The sequence below is a fragment of the Vespula vulgaris genome, chromosome 8 (assembly GCF_905475345.1).
Source record: "Vespula vulgaris chromosome 8, iyVesVulg1.1, whole genome shotgun sequence".
Taxonomy (NCBI): Eukaryota; Metazoa; Arthropoda; class Insecta; order Hymenoptera; family Vespidae; genus Vespula; species Vespula vulgaris.
The window spans coordinates 4,713,343-4,737,749 of record NC_066593.1 but is presented as its reverse complement, the minus strand read 5'-3'; the positions used below and the strand labels follow the sequence as shown (position 1 = coordinate 4,737,749).

The window sequence follows — 24,407 nt, the reverse complement described above, 5'->3', positions numbered from 1 at the left end:
AGTGTATTGTATGACGTATTAAAAGAGTTCTTTGGAAAGATGTCTCTACTATCGCAATTGAGAAGCACAAGTGTTTGTTTACATTTATATAATTTACGAGCAATAATTGCACAAAATTTTATTCTCGCTTTTAAAATCAATGTCATAAAATAGTTATATTTTCACATTTACGATATTATAGTGATAGATGTGTGTATGTAGAAATATATTTAATCCATTATATTTAAATACAAATCATGTTTGGAAAAGAGGCCTTTCAACTAATTACAGAACTCGATTTGGCTGATGATATAAAACCTTTCAATGTAAGTAAAAAAAAAAAAAAAAAAAAAAAAAAAACAAATTATTGTAGAATTTAAATATATAAGAGAATAAAAGTCTTCTAATTTTTTTAAGGAATCTGTGGTTCGACAAGTATTGGAAGAAATGCAATATCTTTATGAAGCAAATTTACTTGATAGGTACTTGTATATATTTCATATATTCATTCATTAACTTGTAATTTATCTTTTATATCATTTCTTTTAGTAATGCTATCAAAAACGATGGCAATACTGCATTACTTCCATCCGTACAATTTCGACATGTAGCTTTAACTAGAAACAAAAGGTGTATCTTAGCATACTTATATAATAGAATGAGAAGATTACGTCAAATGCGTTGGGAATTAGGTAGTATCCTACCACCAGAAATAAATTCTAATTTACTGAATGCAGAAATCCAATGGTTCCATTCATATAATAAATCTTTAGCTACTTATATGAGATCTATAGGAGATAATTGTGGACTTAATTTGACAGTGAATATGTTACCACCTAAGTCTCTTTACATTGAAGTAAGTAAATATTTTTATCCTTTCACTTTTATTTTCTTTCCAATTCTTTGCAATAGTAAATATATTTTATTATTATCAGGTTAAGTGTTTGACAGATTTTGGCAAACTAGAAATTGAAAATGGACAAGTAGTTACTCTCAAGAAAAACACTTATCATTTGTTACCTAGAGTAATTTGCGAACCTCTTATCCGACAGGGTATACTAGAACATCTCGCATGATGCATTCGTTGTTTGATATTAAAAAAAAAAAAAAAAAAAAAAAAAAAATGATTTTGGAATTGAAACCATATATTTTTATATTATACATGCTTTACAATAAAATTCTAATTTATGTTTAAAGATATTACTAATTAAGTATTTCTATTAAAGTATTTCTAACAAATTTCTCAAAGAATAGAAATTTGAGTGTTAGATGAAATTTGAGTGTTAAATGTCACGTGATCGTTTCAAAACCATATCTCATTCTGGATTTTCCAATAAAAAGTAGATTCGAATTTAAGAAACACAAACTTATAACACATGCTTTCACAAGGATTTTTACCGAGCTCAAATTTCATATTGAAAAATGTGCCATCAATTCGAAATTTACCTGCGCAAAGCATTATTTAAGTGTAGTCGTCAGTTGTCTTCGATTCGTGATATGAGTGATATATTCAGTAGCTTTTAGAAGAGCGAACGGTCGACGTATATTTCTCACGTCTTGAGCGAAATAAGTTAAGATTATTTTTTCCCTATCATTATTCTTTGACTGTGAAACAAAATATTCATCCTCAGCGCGAATCGGGATATTTTACGAACGAAAAAAATACGTTTTGCGGTATTGGTTTTCTAAGTAGAGAAAAAGAAAAAAACAAAAGAAGAAAATTCTTCGTAAAAAGGAAATTGCTTTTACCAGCAGGCTCTCCATTTTTTGATATACATGTCAGAACAATTGAATAGACGTAAGTATTATCTTATTATGATTTTACAATGTTGTTTTCTTTTTTTTTTATGCCGATTGACTCTCTTCCTCTTCTTCGATAAAAATATTTAATAAATAGACGATTATTGTATGATAGCAACGAAAAAAATATAAAAATAAAAATTCTTGAATAAACCGATTAGTTTATTATATAAAAAACGATTGAGTTCCGCGAATGTAAGCAATTTCATTAACTCGAATGTAATTAGATCTGCTTATTACAATCACATGAGCCGCGAATCATTATTTTTCTAATCATTGCAATATACGCACGATTATATACATAAATCTTCGTTATCATAGATCACAAAGCTGTCATTTATAAGTATTTAACAATAACTGTTTGTTTAAAGGAACACATTTAGACATAACATAGCATTATTGTGTAAATCTAAACGTACGTTAAAAATGAAAAGATAATTGATATATGTTGAAGCTTTTAACTTTATTTTTTTCTCTTTTCTTTTTTTTAACGGCATTTATCTTTGTTCATTGATATTCTGTGCAAGTATCGAGAAAATCAGTCGAAGAAACCAAACTCCAATGATCAAAATTTTCTGGGACTATAGAGATCTGGGCAAAAATATCCACTACTTTCCGTTTTGTCATTGAGTCATCGTACTTTCCCAACCTCGTGTATAACCAAACAACAACGCTTGACATTCGACAAATTTTATGATGATTTCTCTAAAACCAAGATTCCTTTAGTTTGGAAAACATGTTTTGTTCAAATTTAAGTATGAAATAATAGAGCGTTGAATAATTTCCTTTTAATTTACTCGAAATTGTGAGAAAGATTGATAAAAAATAGATAAAGGTATTTTCAAAGGGCCCAGAAAATAAAAAGAAAGAAAATATCGATCTTATCGTTATCTTACAAATGAAATTATCGCAGAAATACAAACACGGGGATTTTACAAGGCTAAAAATTATTAATCTATCTCTTTCTTTCATATTACGAGACACGCGTGGATTTGGATTTTTTTTTGCGTTTAGTCTCTTACATCGTGATATATAAGTATATGTTCGAATTGAATATTGATATCTTTTTTCTTGTGATCAAAATTCGTAAATATTATTAATGTAATAAAATAAGATTCGATGTTCTTTTCTTCTCGATATTCTTTATATTTTGGGATCATTTAAAAATCAGAAACGTCTTAACGATACGTACAAGTTTGAGCCGACACGATACGTTGATAATATATTTTCTGTTCTTATCTCGTTCAGGTTTTCCCCAGATAACTTGAATAACATCCATTAGGATCTACAAAAAAGATTTTACCTGTCTTACTACCATAAGGATGATAAAACCAGATTTTTGGTTTCTAGTTTATCGAATATTTTAAGTAATAGTAGTAGTAGTAGTACCGGCACTCGATCCGATTTTTTATATCATTTATTTATATCTTTAATATTTTAAACACAATTTTTCTTTATTGGTTTATTGATTCAATTTAGATCATAAAATGTGGTTTATAATGCATAAAATAATATTATATCCCATCGCAACGAAGAAGATCGGATTTGTTGACCATTCGTTTCCTTCTCATTCTCATTCCTTTTCCAATATCTATAAAAACAATACAAAATAGGTATTAAGAATTATGCATCACTCAAATGAGTTGGCTTTACGTAATATATAACAAAGGAAATCTATCATTTGTGGTGACTGCACTGAAATCTTAATGATTCATAAAAGTCCACACCTCATAGACTTCTCGAAGGATCATCATTCTCGTAGGTAATTTTCTTCTCACACGAGTTCCAAACAATCAATCGAGATATTCGAGATTCATATAATTTCAAAAATTAATAAATAGAATAATATTTTATCAGAGTTATTCGGTGCGTTATCAAATCGACCGATCTTCGTTGTGTAAAATATAATATCAAAGATTTTCGTAAATAGAGACAGAAGCTCAGAAGAAAGAGGGCTGAGCCACGAAATAATAGGAAAATCCAAGTTTAATAAACAATCGACGGTTCATTTTAATAATCGATTTCTACGTAACGGTTATATTGTATTGTCGATTTGTCGTAAGCTCAATGATTGGAAATACCTATCGGTATTTACGATGAGTTCGCATTCGTATCAGTGATTGGCTCGTAAAAGAAAGTAGACCGATTGTAGACTGTAGGGGGAGACAAGAAAGTGTCTTTCTCTTAATAGAAATCGACTCTCTACGTTTCGTTTGATGGATAAACGATATACGGCTCGAAATGGTGTGTATTCAATTAATTATTCGTCTTTTTTGACAAAATGAATGTGTTTTCATAGAAATGCAGGAAACATAACCACAAATTTTGCAAGAGAGAAAGAGAGAGAGAGGGAGAGATAAATTAGCTATATAATTAGATATAATAAATGACGGTAGTTACGATATGCGAGATTAATGAGATATAATGAAATAATCAATGAGATATAATGAAATAATCCGAAATACGATTATTTATTTTAGAACTATTTTATTGACCTGTATCAATTCTTCACGTATATCATGAAAGTTACAAATTTTCCTTTGAACATACATCCGCGCTTAATAAATGCAACTTAAACTCAAACGACAGATTATATCAATAAGTCAGTTTCCATCGTTATAAATTATGATTTGTGAGGTTCATTATTTTGTTTCTCGTCAGTTTTACTGTTACGTTCTTTTTTCTTAATTATTAAACCAAAAAATATTCTTTATATCTTTAATCATATCCATTTTTTATAACGAATTAATATAACGATTGGAAGGAATTTAACGAATTAATATATTGATTAAATATTTCCATTCTATGTTCGTTTCAATAAAAATCGTTATTATTCACAACATGACGATTGGATGACTAAAGGCAGCATTAAAAACAAAAACGATAGATTCATTAAATCAAGGCCAAGACTTCGTTATTTCATTATATAGGTTAATTTTCTAATTTTTGTTTTTTATGATATACAATAACGTTTATTTTTATGATTAAAAATACGTTATTGCATATATACAATAAAACTGACTTGTTAATATAATTATTCTCTTGCTAAATTCATGGTGTAATCATGTCAACGATATTCAAACTCTTTCCTTATCGAATCGCTCCGTCCGTTGAGGGGCGACCTGCCCGGTTCAGATGGGTTTTTCCACCCCTACCCCTTCTATGGAAGCTCCAATCGTCGTCAGCCAATAGCGTGACGGTCACAAATTATTTCTCAAGCGCGCAACACGGCTATGTTCAGTTAATACCAGAACAGTGTACGCGAGGGACCGACACGAACACACGTAGCTCGTTGTTTCTACCATTTCTTCTTCTCTCTTCTGTTATTTTAAAAAACGTCGATAGATTCACTTTCGGCGTAAGCAATCGATCTCGAAAAAGAGAAGAAAAAGGTATACGTGTGCATCGTTGATCAACGTTTAACGTTTTTATTACTTTCTTTGAAAGTGCACGAAGCGTAGTGACGTTGATACGACGACACACGACACTCAACGACAACGTACGTATACGAACGAGTAGGCACGAATACGGCCGAGCTTGGCCGAACGAGATCGAGCAAAGAATGCTACGAAGACGAGTGAACGAAACGATACGGAAGATCCCTAAAACAGTGGTGGCAGCTGTTTGAGGCAGTACGGAGATCGAAGGGCATCGTCCGAGCTATACGGATCGGTGCGTCCTAAGCGAACGACTACGACGACATTAATTATATACGTATAACGCGACGCACGATTCGTTCGTGCGAAAAACGAATAATCGTCGGTTCTTTCGAAATCTCATCATAGAGTTCTTTTTCTTTTTTCTGATCTTATTCTTTTTTTCGTGTGTGAGACTGCGCATAGTCGTAACGAAGAACATACATACGTATATATACGTGCCATAGAAAAACTTGTATACATATATATATAACCACGTTGCGAACGCGTCGCGTGTTGTGTATTAGAACGAGGAGAAACAAGAGGAGGAGGGTCCAAGGTGTAAGCACGAATAAAAGAGAGAACGAAAACACAAAAGAAAATGTGGTGCTCTTCGTCGGGGAGGAATGCTGAACAAACAGAACATCGGGATAATGTTGCAGACAATAACGCTGAGAAGTGGCAGAAAGAACGAGAGGATTCCAGTCACATTGATTCTGGATTTCTTTCCGGTGGAAATCTGCAGGTCAGTTCCGAGCTCGATTGCTCGGATTTGGACGTTATACCGGATTCTGGTGCCGTTGCGCCGGAACCAATGAGAGCAGATAGTGGCGTAGATCTCGGTCTCAGCGAGAGCTTGAGCCAGCTAACCTTAAAGCAAGTAACTTTGAATCCTTTGGCGAGTGGGAAAATACAAACCGAGCCCACCGTTGAACTTGCACCTCTCACCGATCCTAAAATCGTTGTTCTTGAGCAACAACAGTTGCGTCAAGGAGTCAAAGTTCCAACTATTGAAAAAAATATCGGAACGTCCGAAAATCTTGAGAAGCGAATCAATAACGACGAACCTTGGCAGCTTTATTACACTCAGGACGATGAAGGAGATACGTAAGTTGATATTTACTTGTAATCGTTCATTACAATTTAAATACTAATTATCATCTGTTTTTTTTTCTCTTTTACTTATCCGTTATCAAGGTTAATGCACTGTATTTGTAAACTTTATCTGTCTCTATTCATAGAATAATTTCGAAAGATGAATTTCGAAGAAATGTTTATATTAGTTTAACGATCTTGACATTAGTTTTACGTTAGTTTTATGCTGAATGATCATCGGTTGATAAGAAATTATAAGAAAAGCAAATAGATAAATTATCGGTGCATAGGTCGCTGACATACGTCATTTCGATGAGTTTTTTTTCCCCTTTTTTTTTGGGATTTTTTCGTAAGCTCTATCGATCATATTTTCTTTTAATACTACGTATATCTATTTGATTTTCTTTTTTGGAATAACCATAATGAGTAATTTCATGACTAATAATTTCTAAGAGAAGTAAGTGCGTTTGTTTGTTTCTCTTAAAAACTTGATCGATTTATTTTTTTTTGTTTTTTTGAGAAACGCACTAAGAAGAGAAATTTTATTACGTAAAGAAAAAAGTAATATTGTGTATATATGTGCCTGATACATTTTCTCTCTCTCACACACACACAAACACTTTTCAGCCAACCAAAATTCTAGGACAGATATTAAATGTCATCAACTATTGTTTGCATCAGCTATTGTCGTTTGCTTGATAATGTCATTCCTTGTGCAAGATTCATTGAACATTGTTATTAACCTATGTAATTTAATTTTATTTAAGAAACCCTTTAAGAAATTTACTTTTGATAAATTCATAATCTTCGATTGTAATTTTCGGTATTAGACAGTATTTGTATTGACATATGTACGCATGGGAAAGTTCAAAGTTCAGATCAAGTAGATCAACAAAACAATCAAGTTAAATCAAAACAAATGAAAAATACGAAATTTGTAGATTTATGGGTATAATTTTATATTGTCCCTATTATTTTGGACCATAGTAACATTTTCATGTGATTTTCAACAATTGAAAATATTGTTGATTCAAAACAACTTTCTATTATTTTAATTTCGAATTATTTTTTTTTCTATTTATTTATTTTTATTGTTATAAAAAAATATGGATATTTAGAAATTTTTTATACATTCCAGGTAAATATCTTATCAAGAATATTTATGTACTTGACAGATTCTTAGTAACATTCTTCGACGAACGCTTTATAGGAATACCCTATTATAGGACTACAATAGTAAAAGTATATTACTTGGAACATTCCAAGATTTTAATGTAAAAGAAAGAAATACAAGTTAATTTCTACTCGTAAATAATATGATGAAATCTTCTGAAGAATTAATAGCTTTTCCGTCAATATGTTAATTAACATACCATTCATTATTATAAAAAGTTATGCCACGTGTATGTATCTCCTCTCTTCTCTCCTCTCCGCTTCTCTCTCTCTCTCTCTTTTTCTCTCTTTCTCTCTCTCGCAATGTTAAATATTTGATAAGACATCTACAAATGTGCGATATATCGTGATAATAGATTCGAATTTTCACGGAGGTAATTACGAAAGATCTTGTTTCGATTTTCCTGTTCAGTATTTTTATATATGTTATATTATATAAGTATTACGAAGCGTATGATTACGAAATCGAATATGGTGAAATAGGAAAACGTTTTAATACAAAAATATCGTAACAATTTTGTCAAATCAAATTTGACCGGTTACGAGAGAGGGAGAGGGAGAGGGAGAGGGAGAGAGAAAGAGAGAGAGAGGGAGAGAGAGAGAGAAGATAACTAGATATGTTTATAGCATCATATCATTATTTCTGATGATGTCGCTAACTAGTCTCTATGTTGAATAGTGCAAGCATTATTTTAATGTATTACAATGTCAGAATATATAGATGCATACATGAGATAATTGAGAAGAGCTCATTGACCGGTCATATCACTATTATCAGATGTATCTTGTAAAGATTTTATGATCGGAAATGAAAGAAAAACGGATGTTTAGTATAATTATTTTAATATGTATCATTTGTTTCTTCTATCAAACTAAATAAAAAATCTGTTTTTAAAAAATTCTTTTGATTTTATTTTTTATAAAGATCGATGTTATAAACCAATTTATAAAAATCAATATTCGAACCTAACCTAAAATAAATCTATTATATCTTGAATATTTCACATTATTCTTAGATCAAATGATAATTGATGTAAATTGATACCGATACTATTTGAACTTCGGACGATAGAAATATACTTAAGATTATTTAATTTGTTTGTTACAATGTTATATGTGTATTAGTCATATTTTTATTATGATTAATATTCCCTCGTAATTACGAAAGAGAAATGTTTTATCACATTGCAAAATCGAATACGTCAAATTAAGCAGATATTTTTATTCGTTTTTCTTTTTCTTTTTTAGGCAGCTACATATCGCTATTGTTCAAGGATTTTTGGAGGCCGCGTTCAGTCTCATTAGGATGGCACCCCATCCATGCTTGCTCGATATCTTGAATGACGACGGTCAATCACCATTACATTTGGCTGTGTTAACGCGTCAACCGAGAATCGTTAGACGTTTAATACTGGCAGGTGCGAATCCGTCTCTAAGAAATTTCCGTGGTAACACGGCACTTCATTTAACATGCGAGAACGGCGATCTGAGTTGTGCCAAGGCTCTCACTGATCCCTTGTCTCCAGTTGAAAGAAATTATCTTTTACCTGGCAAAAAGATACCAGCACTGCCGCAAAATTTAGAACAACGAAATTATGATGGTAAGCGATTTCTCAAATATTTTATAATTATTATTACAGTCGTTTTTATTTCGAATTAGATAATGATCATGGTTAGGGGAGGACGAAAGAACTCTGGTTTATGTTTAAAATCAATTGTCTTATATGGAGAAAAAAACAATTATCTAGAGAATTAGATAGAACGATTTCACGTTGATTCCTAACTTTGAATTTAGTTAACCAAATTTAACAGCATCGTATACTAATACGATGTACTTACATATGTATGTTTATTCTCCAATTTTATTATTATAATTACTTCTATAAATAATCTTGTAATTCTATCCTATGCTTAGCTTATTGTTTACTTATTTTATTTAATTTGTATTGGTTATATATAAAAGGAAAAATTATAATCCTTCGGATATCGTTATACGTTTTAAACAGTCTCGGAAATCCTTCGTTGCCTTTGTCGATTATATACTCGGGATACTCGTGGATTTCCCATGATTTCATCGACGAATGTATGTACCATCTGGAGTCTCTCTCTCTCTCTCTCTCTCTCTCTCTCTCTCTCTCTCTCTCTCTCTCTCTTCTCTCTCGCGTACGTGCACGCGCGTACATTCACAAGATCATACCACAAAAATGGTCAGGAAATTCCATTATAATCCGATATTAGACTCTTAGAAAAATGTAAGGTGGTATAAACTGAATTCTTGTTCAAAAAGCTAATTCTTTTGATCGTATTATAAGGGATTTATGATAAAATTCTTAGATGATGACACACACACCCATATAAAGTGTATCATATATGATGTATACTTGTGCAAATTAAAATTATCATCGTACTATCCAGTATATCTTTGAAACCAGGGCTGATTTAGTAGATAACATTTCGATCATCATTGTCACGAGCTGATACTGATCTCAAACGTCTTAGTTTTTTTTATTTACACGTCGTAATCAATATAGTATGTTCCAATCGCTTGGGAAAATCCCTAAAGACCGTGACGGCGTATCGACGCGGATAAGTATTAACCAAATTACAATCTACGGGAAAATTGTGACAATAAAATATAACCATTATGTTTATAACTTGTTTACAGAATTTGTGTTTATTTCCTTTGCATTATTATATGCATCATTATATATATATATATATTACACGTTCGCAAACATCCGTATCATACTTTTGCGGTAACTTGATTGCAGGATCAATGATAATTAAACTTTAATGATTTATAAGAATAATATCTAATATTACTCAATCGTATTGGAATTTTGCTATTCACTAGAAATCGAAGGAGCTTGATTTTGGGAAAAAAAGAAATGCTCTGAGAAATATGCGATGTCTCAAAGTCATCACACTTCGAAGTTTAGTCACTAGACTTTCCCATTATCGAATACGTTCTCCCCTCTCATCCAACTTCTTCAACCAAGCCACACGTTTGCTTTCTCGTGAGCATTTTTTACGATACCTCTTTGTGATTCCTCTCTCTCTCTCTTTTTATTTCTTTTTCTTTCTCTTTTTCTTTTTTGTAATTGACATATAGTGCACAAAAAATAGTCAGACCGTTCAAAAACCAATAGACCATCGGGAAATATTCAGCAAAGTTTTTAAGTTTCTTGGAATTCCCACATAGCGTCATACCTCAGCCACGATTGTACTGCGTCGTTCTTTTTACACGCATCATCTTGTAATAGACAATTCTAGATTGTGATAAAATGTCGATGAAGAGTGCGGCACTTATCCTTTTGTTTTCCTCTTTCTTTTGTTCTTTCTTTTCATCCGGTTACCCGTACGATCGTTCGAAATAACACTTGATTTCGGTAATGGTACTGTGATAAAAGTTCTCTTTCCAGTTTTTATCTTGCTCCTTTTTTCCATTTGAACTTCGATGTCGTTACGTTTGAATATTTGTAAAAAACAAGAGAAAAAGGAAAAGTGCGTTTTTTATTTTCTATGGTATTTTGATGTATCGTACGAGCGCGTGCGTTACATCACGAAGACGATGAGACAGAAGCCGAAGCAGATGTTTTTGATATTTAAAAATACTTGTAAGACTATTTACGTGCCACGCTATTCCTGCACCGGTTGGCGGCCTCGGAAAACCCCACAATGGCGTCGACTATAGTGGACCATAAACGTATCATTACAATTTCAAGAATAGAAATAACAAATCGAAAATGTCCGAGGAGGAAAATGGTCGTGACCATCGAATCAAATATTTAGAAACGCCACGACGAATATATTTGAGAAAAAAATTGTTGTTAATTCCCCTTTTGTTTTTGTTTACGAAATCAAACTTTTTCGTGCGCGTAGCTCAGCGTAGTTCCCATGAAATATTTTTATCCTCGATTCATATTGTTGTCATATAGTCATATGTTTTGGATTAAATTCCGCCAATGCGCCGGTCGTCGCCGTCGCGCTAACTCGAGGGATATCTAATTTTAGTGGTCACTTTGATCGGTACGAGCCTAGTTTGGACCCCGGGACTCCGGCCAAACCTCCGACGACAATGATTCACCGGCATCTTCCTAGTTCTATCTATATCTTCTAAAGGCATGTGACGCGATTGCGATCGTTCCAAATAAAATGCAACCCCCCTCCCTCTTCCTTTCCCATTCTTTCCCCCTTTCCCTTTTTCCTCTACGTATGGCAATGAAAGTTGTATCGGAAAGTCTTAGTGTACATGATTTTTTTACAATTTTTGTAATCATAGTTATAAATCAACATAGTGTTTATTTCATCTCTTTGCATTCGTAGTAGATACGTACATACGTGTAGATCTTAAATCAAAGATTTACGCGAATAAAAATATGATTAGAGACTGACGAAGAAGAAAAATAATGATTTTCCACCAATGATATCGTTCGTTTATTTTTCAGGAGAAATGTGTCTGCATATAGCTGCTTCCGGTGGTCAGGTTGAGCTGGTTCGTTTGCTGGTCAGACTTGGCGCTGATCTTGAGGCACGCGAAGCACTCTCGGGCAAGACTGCCCTTCATCTAGCCGTCGAACGTGGCTGTCGATCTGTAGTATCCTTTCTACTACATGAATGCAGACCTTGCTTGGATACGCCGACGTACGCGGGTATTACTGTTTACCAGTTTGCTCTTTGCTTCGATGGACAACTTGCTAGGGAACTCGTCAGATTGGGTGCTACTCCAGAGCCTCTTCCTGAGACCGATTCCGACGAAAGCGATGACGAGGACGGACAAACTAACGATTATCTGCCCTCGATAACAAGGCTCAAACAACAAAATGTTGTTGGCGTAAGGGTATAAAAGAAATCGAGGAGAAGTGAAAAAATTAAATGATAAAGTGGAATTATTATTATTTCTTTTCTTTTCTTTTTTTTCAAGAAGATAGTAGATCTGCATGTTGCAATTATCGAAACGTGTTTATATCCTCAATCTTAAGACACATATTATACAGGAAACTATATATACATATAGTTATTTTTTCTTTTTTTTCTTTTTTTTTTTTTTTTATAGATTATTTCAAATATGTTATCAATTTTTCATAAAGGCTAATCTAGAATACAAAAAAGAAAACTTATCTTTTTAAAACAAATGAAACGAGATTTCTCTGTTAATAGTGAAGTCCCATTAATTACAATTGTTTTTTTTCTCCCATTAAACGAATCAGCTCTTTTGCTTCATTTAATGAGAGTAGAATTTAGGTCAATAGCTATTTCGGCAAAACACTTAATGTTAGCTATGTATATAACTCACTAATGTGAGCTGTCCCATGTATATAGTGTCTATTTCCTATAGATTTGCTCACATTTGAATTTTCTTTCCCTCGTTTGTTTGCTTTATTCATTGTCGAATTTTTTCGTAGCTATATCTTGTAATTTCTTTTTTTAAGTATATCCTTTTGTATTTGTCGTATATATTGACGTCGAAGACGCTTAGTCTTTTTGAAACATTCGATGAAGTTATTATTGATGATGAGAAGTAAGAAACGATCGTTATCCTTCAATCAACTTACTTCTTTCTTCTTGAACATTATCATTTCAATTTGTTTCACTTGTTAAATTCGAATCCTTTCTCTAATTATTTCTCTAATTTCGCCATCATTCCTTTCATTCCCTCTTTGTCGATCAATATCATTATGTCGTTCGCTAGAGTTCATATCCTTCTTTTTCTTTGTCTTTTTTTTCACCCTATCCGATTCTCCGTTTTCTCTTCGACATCTCTGCCTTGAATTCCCTAGCTATCCAGAAGCTTTATCCTTCTCTTTTTCTTTCTCCTTCTTTCTTTCCCTTTATCGTCCTCGTTCTACTCTTTGTTTCATTGTGAACTTTCTCTATTCTTTCTCTATTCATCTCTTTTTCATTTACTACATACTCCTACGTAGAAAGAAAGAAATAAATGTCTTAAATTTGTTTATATAAACGATCAATGACAGATCGTTCGTGCTATGCATTACTTTGCATTATATTAATGATATCTTGATTCTTCGTCGAATGTTCAATCTCTCTTTGAATATATAATCTTGACTTTGAGTTTTGCTTGAATAATTCGATTAGCTTACGATTTCTTTTTTATTTTCACGACAATACATTTGTATATGTATATACATTACGTAATGTAAGATATACTGCGGAAATTCTCGGCAATTAAAGAATTAATAAGTGTAGATATACGCGCTCGTGTGTGTGTAAGAGTGTGTGAGTGAGTGAGTATGTGTATAGATATGTAACCCATACATTGACTCCGTATAGCGTTACAAACTATTTTTGCCGGAATCGTTACAGTTATTGACCCGTTGCAGTTATTCTTTACATTTTATGGTACAAAAGAACTAAATTATTTGATGAACATTTATTATATAATATACAAAAAGAAATTCAAACAAAATTAATAAATGATAAGATATATCGATAGTATTCCAAAAATTAAAAAAAAAAAAAGAACGATTCACTATCCTATATTACCCTTTAGTTTTGTCAACCGAAGATAATTCTTCAAACAACGAACTAAAAAACAATTCGACGCCACGGCTGCTCCTCGGAATCTCTTCTATTTTTACGTGAATTTCTTTGTATACCCTACAAAAAAAATAATATAAATTCGACTCGATGTGTATGTACGTTCAATTGGAATAATGTTAATCAAGTATCTATCATCCTTAGGTAGATTAGTGTATATAGATATTTATGTGTTTAGTAGCTCATACAGAATATTATGTTTAAGTGTGATATTTATGAACGATGTATTTTCGGCGATTCACTTACTCTTAACGTGGCCTTAGCGATGCCTGAAGAGAGTTATCTTCATACATTATTATACCAGTTATATTCATCGTTTCCATTGTACATATAACTCTATTTTTCCTTTTAGAATCGTTAAATAGATTATTTACTAGTAATTTTATCAAGGAAAAATGAAAGATGAAGGAAAAAAAAATAAAACAAAAAAATAAGAAAGAGAGAAAACGGTAACTTTACCGATATAACATACAGACTATTGTTAAATAACGTCCATAATTATTTTTTAGTAATAAAAGCCCTTCAAAAAAGGGTCCTATATAATCACGTTATTTCAATCATTCATTCTGTAGTTACTAAGCAACCAATCCTTTACGTTTAATCTCAAAACAATTATTTTCTAATAATATGTATATTTTAGTTGGTTAATTTTACAAAGCAACGTAAAAATGTGGAGCAAAGACACCGACTCTTCAAATCTATTTCGAGTTAGCTCGCTGTGTAACGGTCTAGATATTCTAAGAATCCGTCCGACTTATTCCTTTTTGGGGGAGTTTGGTCTACGGTTTTTGCGCTGCCTTTAGAATTATATTTGGATTAGAGAAGGAGGAAGGAGTTTGCCACGAATCGTCTGCTTGTCTCGAAGGCATAAAACAGAAACTGTAATTATAGTATCCCCTTCCGTTCGTAGAAGACGATGATGATTCGTCGATAGCACGCGAAAGAGAAGTACTTGGCTATTTCTACGATGCGTTCATATAGCTTACTAAAATATTCTTTGAATGGACCGAAGTTATTTCGATTTATCACGCTTCATTCTTTTTTCTTCTTTTCTATTATCACGAATTAGAATTCTTTCGTAATGCACGTTCAATGAGACACGTGTGTTTCCGATTAAGATAGTAGATTAAGTAAAGTCGGTAACGTTGCTCGCTTCTTTATCGCGCCCGAATGAAAAAGAAAGCGTGATTTTTGTTTCGTTTTTAAAAATTAAGATAGATAAGGTAAGTTTTTAAAGGATTTAAAATGGAATAACCCATTAAAAAAAAAAAAAGGAAATAAGGTAAAACTATATTTTCAATTTTAACTTCTAATTATCTTTTCTTATTTGCAAAACTTTCTTATATTTTTTTTTGAACACTGATCGCGGTATTCTTTTGGAGTTATTCTCGAAATTGAAACTTGTATATATGTATCAAATTTATTCGAATGTAAGAAATTGTATATAGTTTTCGCTCAGGGTCAATAGACTCCAAGGAATGAAGAACTATGCAACAGGTCGGGTTACTTGGAAAACCCCAGTTGCTTCAATTTACTATCGGAAATACCAACTTTCAAAGAACAATAGCATGACCAAATCGTGTGGCCTTGTTAAGTAATTTATGATTATTTAATATCTTATTAACGTATGCTGATAAAAACTAATATTTCTGCATAATGCTTGAAATTAAAATTTGGAAATATTGCGAAAACGATAGGGATTATAGAGAGGCGTTTAATGATCATAATCATTTGCTTTTGTCGAATAATTCTCATTATTTTTTTTAGTACTCGAAAAATTGATGTATTATAATATGAAACGACAATTTTTCTCATCATCTTTAAATAGAATATATAATAAATATTATTGACGAGACGTCATCACTATCGAAATGACTTTTCAGAAAACATCATCATGAAGTGTAGTCACAAATATTGTAGAATCAAGTTTTTATAGATATATGACAAATATTTTTTATATCAAATCCAACTCTTCATTTTTATTTTACTTCGTAGTAATGACACACGATCTTTTTATTTAAATATATCGATGAATATTGCGTTGAATAAATTCGTTTTAAATAAAACATCATATCGATTAGAAAATAATTGCTATTACACAAAGATATCATATATTGAAAGTAGGACAGAGTACATACATACATACATACATATATCGTAATTTATACGGAGCAAATAACGTCAGAATTAATATTTATAAATCTTAGAATAAATATATATCGACGATTGACAATTAATTCGAATCATTGAACTATAAATCATTTAATCGATGAAAGTAATAAAAAATTCAATAAATTCGATATGACTATGAATGTAACTGTTTTCTTTTTTTTTTTTTTTTTTTTTTTTTTAACAAACAAATAGATGGATGCTTCGTTCAATTTTTCACATCAAGCATGGCGAAGATGACAATACTATACAAAGAGGAACGCTTGCGAATGTGCTAGAAAATACTGTCGAATGTAAAAGAAGGTACTACTATACGTAGAAATGCTTTCGTGATAAACACTGAGAGGCGCTAGTTGTCCATTTCTGGAGCTTTCTGAAATCTGCACCGGCACGACATCACATTTACGAGTCATCAAAAATTTTTGTACACGCGAGAGAGTGAGTTATAATCCAAATATTATAAAACGATAATTCTCTTTGCTATACACCGACCGTTATGGATAAGGTAAATATTTATTATTGAATTTCTTGTTTGTATCACAAAACGCGCATTAATATTTTTAAATTAGAACATACATTGTCGTCTTTAATAAAATCATACATCGATTATAGGAGTACGAATAATATAAAACTTTTTACGTTTTATTTGGCTTTTTGGTGGTAAATTCAAATAAACCTTATGTCATTAATATGAATTTTTGCGATCAATGAGAAGAAATTTCTAATTTTTTTTTTGATCAACATAACATATCAAGCATTTGCATTAATGGTGTTTAATTTTGCGTAGGTATCTGTATTGAAAGAGAAAGGAAATGCTGCCTTGCAAGATGGTAGATTTGATGAAGCTATCAAACATTATACTGAAGCTATAACTTTGGATAGTAATAACCATGTCTTATATAGTAATCGTTCTGCAGCATTTGCGAAAGCAAAATTGTACGAGAAGGCTTTGGAAGATGCTGAAAAAACTGTTAACCTAAAACCTGATTGGGGAAAAGGATATTCTCGCAAGGGTAGTGCTCTTGCATATTTGGGTAAATTAGATGAATCCATTGCAGCTTATGAGAAAGGTTTAATGTTGGACCCTGACAATGCCCAAATGAAAGCCAGTTTGGCTGACGTCAAGGCTCAAAAGACTTCAACTAGATTCAATCCTTTCAATCATCCCGATCTTCTTAAAAAGTTGGCAAACGATTCTAGAACAAAGGCTTATGTAAATGATCCGGAATATTTAAAATTATTACAAGAGCTACGTACTAATCCTCAAAGTCTAAGTTTGAATCTTCAAGATCCAAGAATACTTACGACTCTTGGAGTACTTTTAGGAGTAGACGAAACAATGGAAGTAGAGCAAGAACAACCGCCAGAACCTCCAAAACCAAAACCAGAGCCTAAAGTAGAAAAAAAAGAAGAAGAAAACTTACCAGCAGAGAAAAAAGAAGCTTTGAACGAAAAGAAATTAGGAAATGAGGCCTATAAAAAGAAAAACTTTGAGGAAGCTCTTCAACATTACAATAAAGCAGTTGAACTTGATCCCACAGAAATTGTTTATTTGCTCAATATAGCTGCAGTTTATTTTGAACAGAAAGAATATGAGAAATGTATTGCTCAGTGTGAAAAAGCTATTGAAGTAGGGAGAGAAAATCGAGCTGATTTTAAACTCATAGCTAAAGCATTTACTAGAATTGGTCATGCATATGAAAAAATGGCAAACTGGAAACAGGCTAAAATATACTATGAAAAATCTATGTCTGAACATAGAACACCAGAGATCAAAACATTATTATCAGATATAGATAAAATTATAAAGGAAGAAGAAAGGAAAGCTTATATTGATCCTGTTAAAGCAGAAGAAGAGAAGGAATTGGGAAATCAAAAGTACAAAGATGGTGATTATCCTGCAGCAATAAAACATTATTCTGAAGCTATTAGAAGAAATCCAGATGATCCTAAATATTATAGTAATAGAGCAGCCTGTTATACAAAATTAGCAGCTTTTGATCTTGGATTGAAAGACTGTGAAAAATGTGTTGAGATAGATCCAAAGTTTATTAAAGGTTGGATTAGGAAAGGAAAGATATTGCAAGGTATGCAACAACAAGGAAAGGCACTAACAGCATATCAAAAAGCATTGGAATTAGATCCATCAAATAGTGAGGCTTTGGAAGGCTATCGTTCATGTGCTGTTTCCGTTAGTTCAAATCCTGAAGAAGTTAGAAAAAGAGCAATGGCAGACCCAGAAGTTCAAAGTATTTTACGGGATCCAGCCATGAGATTGATTTTGGAACAAATGCAAAGTGATCCACGAGCATTACAAGAGTAAGTATATTGAAAAATTATACAAAGAATTATCGAAAAAAAAATATTTCAATTAATATTTTGTCTTTTTACAGTCACTTAAAGAATCCCGACATAGCTGCCAAATTACAAAAGCTTTTGGAATCTGGTCTTATAGCTATTCATTAAAAATACAAGGACATTTATATGTGCGTGTGGTGCCTACACAGCACCAAAATTATAACATTGAGTTCCTTCGACATTAAGAACACTATGCTGTTTATTCTGTTTCCATCTTTTGCTGGTTCATTAACACATTGTGCTAAATGCTTGACAAAGGTTTAGTCATATATCTTCATTCAAGATAACTATCTTAAGTACTGGTTTTGTCGTAAAATATTTTAATGCATATGCAGTGAACCAGTCATATCACTGTCCATTTTTTTTTCTCATCAGAAAACTTGTTATACCGATTATCTGCAGTACATTTTATTATATCTACTTATGTAAGCAGTGAAATACTTAATCCAGAAGAGAATTTCAATTGCAGATGTAAAAATGTCTGCACCATTTTATAATAAAGCTGCTCTTTGTGATTGCTAGTCGTAAAAAGCATCTATTCAAGGGCAAATTAAGTTAGTTAATAGGAACTAATAATATAAAATAAGTTCAAAGTTGAATTATTGCACGAAGGGAAAACTAATTCTTGACATAAGCAGAGAATGTTCATGTATGTTTAGTGGGAACGATGATCTTTAACATTGGCATAATTTAATCTTAAAGTCTCTGTCATGAAATAAACAATAATTTCGTCGTAAAATATTGAAGAAGCATTATTCATTATATTTATATGATTAATTCAATTATAGTTAAGTAAATTGTAAATTTTACTTAATATATAATCAACTTCCATCATTAATTGTAATGATAACTCGCCCAATTTGCACTGCCCATTATCGCTGAAATAAATATCTATTGTAAAATCTGTTTTTCACGACTCTTCAAGGGTTTGTCAGTGCGCATAAAATTAAAAGAAAGGAAATCCAAAAAAGATAGGTTTATAATGTGTACATGTCACGTGATACCAGTTGTGAAACAACGACTTTGTCCAACCAATATCATTTTAGCAAATTCTTGCTGTGGATCTAAGGTAACGCGGGAAATGCTTGAACATTTTGTTTTCGCCTTGAATTATCATTCGTGCTGTTTGATAAAAGTAGAAACGTGTCTAGTTTCACACTTCGTTTTATAAAACTCGTATTAATATCAAATATATACGTCGTTTTATTAAGAGTAAGTTTAAGTTTTCAATTAAAATTAGACTAAAAATATTGACATGGTACGCCATCTAGGTGCCAATTTTAGAAATATCGTGTAGATTTGTTCCGTTCCATTTACATAACTTGACATAATTTTATAAATAATTTTCAAAAATTTGCACAAATTTTTTTTCCAGAAGTCAAATTTTTAGATTCTTTTATTTGATATTGATTACAAATAAAATTGAAATGTGGTTATGTTTGTAAGATATCCATCTTATAATCAAGTATACTTTCTTATGAGTTTATAAGTTAATGATCTGTAATGCAAACATCTTTCGGTAGATTTAAAAATGGCAACCCAATCGTTTTCATTATGTTTTTATAAACTTCTAACATAACGATAAAACTATATATGTTGATTAATTTGATGCATATGTGAAAAAAAGATCTTTATATTTTCTAATTGGTAGTATATTTAATTTATAATATAAGTTTTATATAAATTATTTTATTCTCTAAGTTTCAGTTAATATAGAACGCATATATGATGACTTCAAGTAAAAGTACAAAAGAAGCTCTTCTGTCAATAATTGATGATATTGAATTAATAGCAAAGTAAGTTATGTTATTTATTCTTTTACTTATTCTGATAAACGTTATATATTCGTATAATCGTAATTTTTTTTCTTTTTACATGTTAGGGAAATGATAGAGAATATAATAGCTCAGAAACCTTTGAAATTATCCACTACAGAACACACACAGTTGACAGAGTTATTAATCGCAAAAGATAATGAATTGAAAGCAACTTTGAAGCGAGCTGCTGAGCAAGCTAAAATAAATTTAAAAATGGAAGCTTTGAAAGCAGAAGTTGAAAGGCAAGACCAAGACATTCAACAGTTACAACGTCAGTTAAAGGAAGCTGAACAAATATTAGCTACTGCTATATACCAGGCGAAACAAAAATTACAATCTATTGCACGTGCTAATAAACGTCCTGTACCTTCTGAAGAACTTATTAAATTTGCTCATAGAATAAGTGCTTCAAATGCAATTTGTGCTCCGTTAACATGGCAACAAGGAGATCCTCGAAGGCCCTATCCTACAGGTATAATTATTATATTTGGTATAATCATTACATTTATATATTTTTGTAAAATGTAACCATTAGAATAAATAAATAAATTTTTTTCAGATATCGAAATGAGATTAGGATGTTTAGGTAGATTAAGTGACCTTCCTTTAAATGTGCCGATGTTAGGCTCTCACCCTGGTATTCCTTCAGACTTACATAGAACAGGTCATCCCGCGGGTGGTATATACTTTGTTTAGATTATATAAAAAAATTTATTTTAGATATAAGAAAGTTTCATGTATCTAAAATAAGTATTATTTTAGAACCTCCAGTGTCACAAGCAAACCAGTTTGCATGGCATCCATCAGGAGAGATTCATATGTCTGTGGGTGGACAAGGGAGTGTAGCTATGAATACTCATAAACAAGAAACGGAAGATGTTGAAGTTATGTCGACAGATTCGTCCAGTAGTTCATCTAGCGATTCACAATAGACTGATATAATTATTAAATTATTATTTACTTATACATCATCCTGAAAATAGAGGTTTGATACATAGGTGATAAATAATCAACAAATTTGTATAAAATGTTTGTTATATGAAATCTATATCACATTTTTATTTATGATTAAGTACAGTTGATAATATTGCGCATGAAGAATTTTTATAAAAAATTTAACACTTGAGAATATTGTATATTTCTATTTTTATCTAACAAAAAAATGGGTTAAACAAATCAATTTGAAATCAACAAAACAAAGAAATCATTATATATTTCTTTAATAATTCGTTTATAAAGATCCCAAAAGAATATTTGGTAAGAACTTATGTAGTATTTGAGGTGTGTAATATCTTTCACAATTCGCCTGAAAAATATAAAACAAATATAGTAAATATTAATGAGAAGCTAAAATTACATTTTTTTTAATTTGCATTTTATACTTGAATATTATGCAAACACAAGGATATCTTTAAAAAAAAAATAAAATTGTATAGTTTATATTACCTAGGTAATAATCAAAGTTGAAAATACTAAATACTCACCAATAATATTTTATCGTTAAACGATGTTTTTTGAAACAAAATATTTTGATTAGTAAATGTTAAATTAAATAAGTTGCAGTCTTTTTCAAGTTTTTCTATGTCTTTGTATAATATAAGCTCTTGTAATTTTAGTCCAGGAAATGTGAGAATTTTATTATTATATCCTGAACTCATAATTTGTAACACATCTCTAAAATAATATACAAAAAAATATATGTACTTGTACTGTAATAACAAAAAGATGAAATAATGTTGAAATACCTTCTCATACTCTTCAAATTGCACATTGTGGCACATATAAGTATTGGACGGAGTTTTTGTATTAGTCGAAACACTCGTACATAGTTCCTTAAGTACCAAGCTATAGATATATTTGTAGCTAATCGAACTTCCTTCAACTTTCTACAACATACATTTATGAATATTTATGTACTTGTACTATATTATTATTGAATATTATTTCAATTATAAAATAACATAACAAACATTAATTATTAGAATGAAATGAATATATTTCTATCTTACTTATTGTGACATGCCTTAATTTTTCAGGAAGAGATAATGCTCTATTCAATGCTGAGATATCTCCAATGTTTAGAAGAATATATAATGCTTCCATTTCTGCTCTATTATCAATCAATGTTAATACTTCTATGTTTTCATGCAGCTCTAACTTCTCTGTTCTGTTCACTGTATCATATAAAACTAACAATTGCTTAATACATTCCAGCAAATGTTGATCATTAATTTTTGGATCAAACTCAGAAATATTTCGTTCACAGAGTCTATGAAATATCATATCATAATAAATTACCAGATTGTTTTTTGCTTCATAATTAGTTATCATTTTACCTTTGAGCAGCGTAAGTATGAAATCGTACAATAGGTTCCAAAATTTGAATACTCATAATCGTACCAATTCTTTGAATAACTAAATCTTGCCGTATAGCTCGTAATCGATCAAATGTAAAATCGTATATATGTACCCAATCTACATCTGTGCGTATTAATATCCTAAATTATATAAAATATGAAACATTTATTACACAGATATCATTATAATATAATTGTTATAATATATAACAATACTTTGTGAATAAATATTTAATTGTTGATAGTAATATAGGTCCCGGTCGTAGAAGACTGGGATCTGTCATAATTTGACCTGCAGCTGGACGAGAAAAACTTTTTATTATCTTGTTTGGATCAGCTTTTGGTTTTTTTAAATGTTTTGTTTTTTCATCAATCTCAAATCGATGCAATAAACCTTCTTTCTCTCTCCTAATTGATACAAAATACAAAATTGTGTTTAAATTAGATTGAAATAATGTTGACTTTGTCGAAATGTGTGGAAATAATTGATAAATAGACAACTATATCCCATTTTGACTTACATCCATCTTTCTTTCTCGGGACACATTAAAAGACACATTCCGTTTATAGTCTCGGTCATTGTTATACAAATTTAATTTACTCGAACAGATTACGTTAATAAAGTTAATTATTAAATTTATTAATAGTAAACGTATGTTGTTCGTAAATTTGTAGACATTTAATGCTAAGATTATGTTTCTTCAACAATAAATCTATATTTACATCTCGTGGCGCTAGTATCATTTTTTTTTTTTTTTATATAACATTAATTATATAAAAACCACAATTTGGATATTTGTAATGTTCTCTAAAATGGACATAGTAATCGAATATTTTTTATTAATGTTATTGATAGTTATCGGATTAGTTCTTTTTTTGTATTCTGACGAGTAACATCCGAGTTGACTATTTCCAGTTATTTTATGGCTAAACTTCGATTTGTTACCGATTGATAGTATGATAGAAACTTATTATTACGAACAGGCTGGAAAACTATAATCTGTTATACCTAACGTTTTGTAAACAATAATCTATTTATCAACAATAATAATTATATCAACGTTTTGTAAACAGTAATCTAATATTATTAATGGTCCATTAAAACAGGAATTTGCTTTACCGATAGTTAGCAAAATCTTGCTATACTGACTATGTAAAACAGGAATCTACTGTTACGGTCAATTCGGAATGATATGAAGTTACTATTAATGAAGTTACTATTTATTCGATTCATAGAATAGGGATCTACTATTATCGACGGCTGGCTAATTCATGAATCTATCGTTATTGGTATTTCAATCAGTTGAAGAAATAGTGATCAACTATTAGTCAAAGTTTTACAATTGGTTAGACTGCTGATGTTGAATTAATTTAAGTTGGTAAAAGTGATCTTAAAAAATTAGATATAAATATTCGTGCAATCCAAGAGAAAGTAAAATTAATTATCATACCCGTGTAGTTTAATTTAAAAGACAAAACGAAAGATTCTTTCGAAATTATTTAAATATAAAGGTACAAAAATATATACATATATATAGCAAATAATAAACTATGCCATATTAAATTAAATACATTAAATTCAGTAGAAGTTCAGTAGAACCTTGGTTATCCGAACTAATCGAATGACATTGGTGTTTGAATAAAAAAATTTTCGGATAATAGAACAGTTATTTTCTTGATATATA

General features: G+C 30.9%; 5 protein-coding genes and 1 long non-coding RNA gene across 13 annotated transcripts; 4 read left to right on the top strand and 2 right to left on the bottom strand.

Annotated features, from left to right (window-relative positions):
- Positions 1 to 1,179, top strand: LOC127065896 (DNA replication complex GINS protein PSF1-like). Of its 2 annotated transcripts, none has more exons than XM_050998900.1 (4): positions 1 to 305; positions 379 to 461; positions 529 to 835; positions 915 to 1,179. In XM_050998900.1, exons 1-4 carry the CDS (start codon positions 237 to 239, stop codon positions 1,053 to 1,055), a joined length of 600 nt encoding a protein of 199 aa, XP_050854857.1. In that variant the 5' UTR covers positions 1 to 236; the 3' UTR covers positions 1,056 to 1,179. The 2 variants fall into 2 exon arrangements, with proteins under 2 accessions (XP_050854857.1, XP_050854858.1); XM_050998901.1 differs by having other exon boundaries at positions 13 to 305; positions 397 to 461.
- A 790-nt stretch (positions 1,180 to 1,969) lies between these two features.
- Positions 1,970 to 4,516, bottom strand: LOC127065899 (uncharacterized). 2 transcript variants are annotated; one of them, XR_007782206.1, is made up of 4 exons: positions 3,507 to 4,516; positions 3,169 to 3,370; positions 2,972 to 3,064; positions 1,970 to 2,484 (listed from the first exon to the last, which is right to left on the bottom strand). It is a non-coding gene; the product is annotated as an uncharacterized LOC127065899 (long non-coding RNA). The 2 variants fall into 2 exon arrangements; XR_007782205.1 differs by having other exon boundaries at positions 1,970 to 3,064.
- Positions 4,517 to 4,740: 224 nt separating this feature from the next.
- LOC127065885 (NF-kappa-B inhibitor cactus) lies at positions 4,741 to 14,567 on the top strand. Its single transcript, XM_050998878.1, has 3 exons — positions 4,741 to 6,302; positions 8,712 to 9,064; positions 11,912 to 14,567. The coding sequence occupies exons 1-3, from the start codon at positions 5,797 to 5,799 to the stop codon at positions 12,307 to 12,309; spliced, it is 1,257 nt and encodes a 418-aa protein (XP_050854835.1). The 5' UTR covers positions 4,741 to 5,796; the 3' UTR covers positions 12,310 to 14,567.
- A 1,883-nt stretch (positions 14,568 to 16,450) lies between these two features.
- Positions 16,451 to 19,289, top strand: LOC127065884 (stress-induced-phosphoprotein 1). The gene is made up of 3 exons (XM_050998877.1): positions 16,451 to 16,695; positions 16,978 to 18,509; positions 18,584 to 19,289. The coding sequence occupies exons 1-3, from the start codon at positions 16,687 to 16,689 to the stop codon at positions 18,654 to 18,656; spliced, it is 1,614 nt and encodes a 537-aa protein (XP_050854834.1). The 5' UTR covers positions 16,451 to 16,686; the 3' UTR covers positions 18,657 to 19,289.
- A 569-nt stretch (positions 19,290 to 19,858) lies between these two features.
- On the top strand, positions 19,859 to 21,393 carry LOC127065893 (mediator of RNA polymerase II transcription subunit 4). 6 transcript variants are annotated; one of them, XM_050998892.1, is made up of 5 exons: positions 19,859 to 19,989; positions 20,250 to 20,344; positions 20,431 to 20,837; positions 20,925 to 21,044; positions 21,128 to 21,393. In XM_050998892.1, exons 2-5 carry the CDS (start codon positions 20,274 to 20,276, stop codon positions 21,295 to 21,297), a joined length of 768 nt encoding a protein of 255 aa, XP_050854849.1. In that variant the 5' UTR covers positions 19,859 to 19,989; positions 20,250 to 20,273; the 3' UTR covers positions 21,298 to 21,393. The 6 variants fall into 6 exon arrangements, with proteins under 6 accessions (XP_050854849.1, XP_050854851.1, XP_050854847.1 ...); XM_050998894.1 differs by lacking the exon at positions 19,859 to 19,989 and adding an exon at positions 20,055 to 20,067; XM_050998890.1 differs by lacking the exon at positions 19,859 to 19,989 and adding an exon at positions 20,062 to 20,195 and having other exon boundaries at positions 20,256 to 20,344.
- On the bottom strand, positions 21,383 to 23,471 carry LOC127065889 (SAC3 domain-containing protein 1). The gene is made up of 7 exons (XM_050998884.1): positions 23,244 to 23,471; positions 22,939 to 23,130; positions 22,702 to 22,863; positions 22,385 to 22,634; positions 22,111 to 22,247; positions 21,850 to 22,039; positions 21,383 to 21,671 (listed from the first exon to the last, which is right to left on the bottom strand). Exons 1-7 carry the CDS (start codon positions 23,300 to 23,302, stop codon positions 21,597 to 21,599), a joined length of 1,065 nt encoding a protein of 354 aa, XP_050854841.1. The 5' UTR covers positions 23,303 to 23,471; the 3' UTR covers positions 21,383 to 21,596.
- Positions 23,472 to 24,407: the final 936 nt, after the last annotated feature.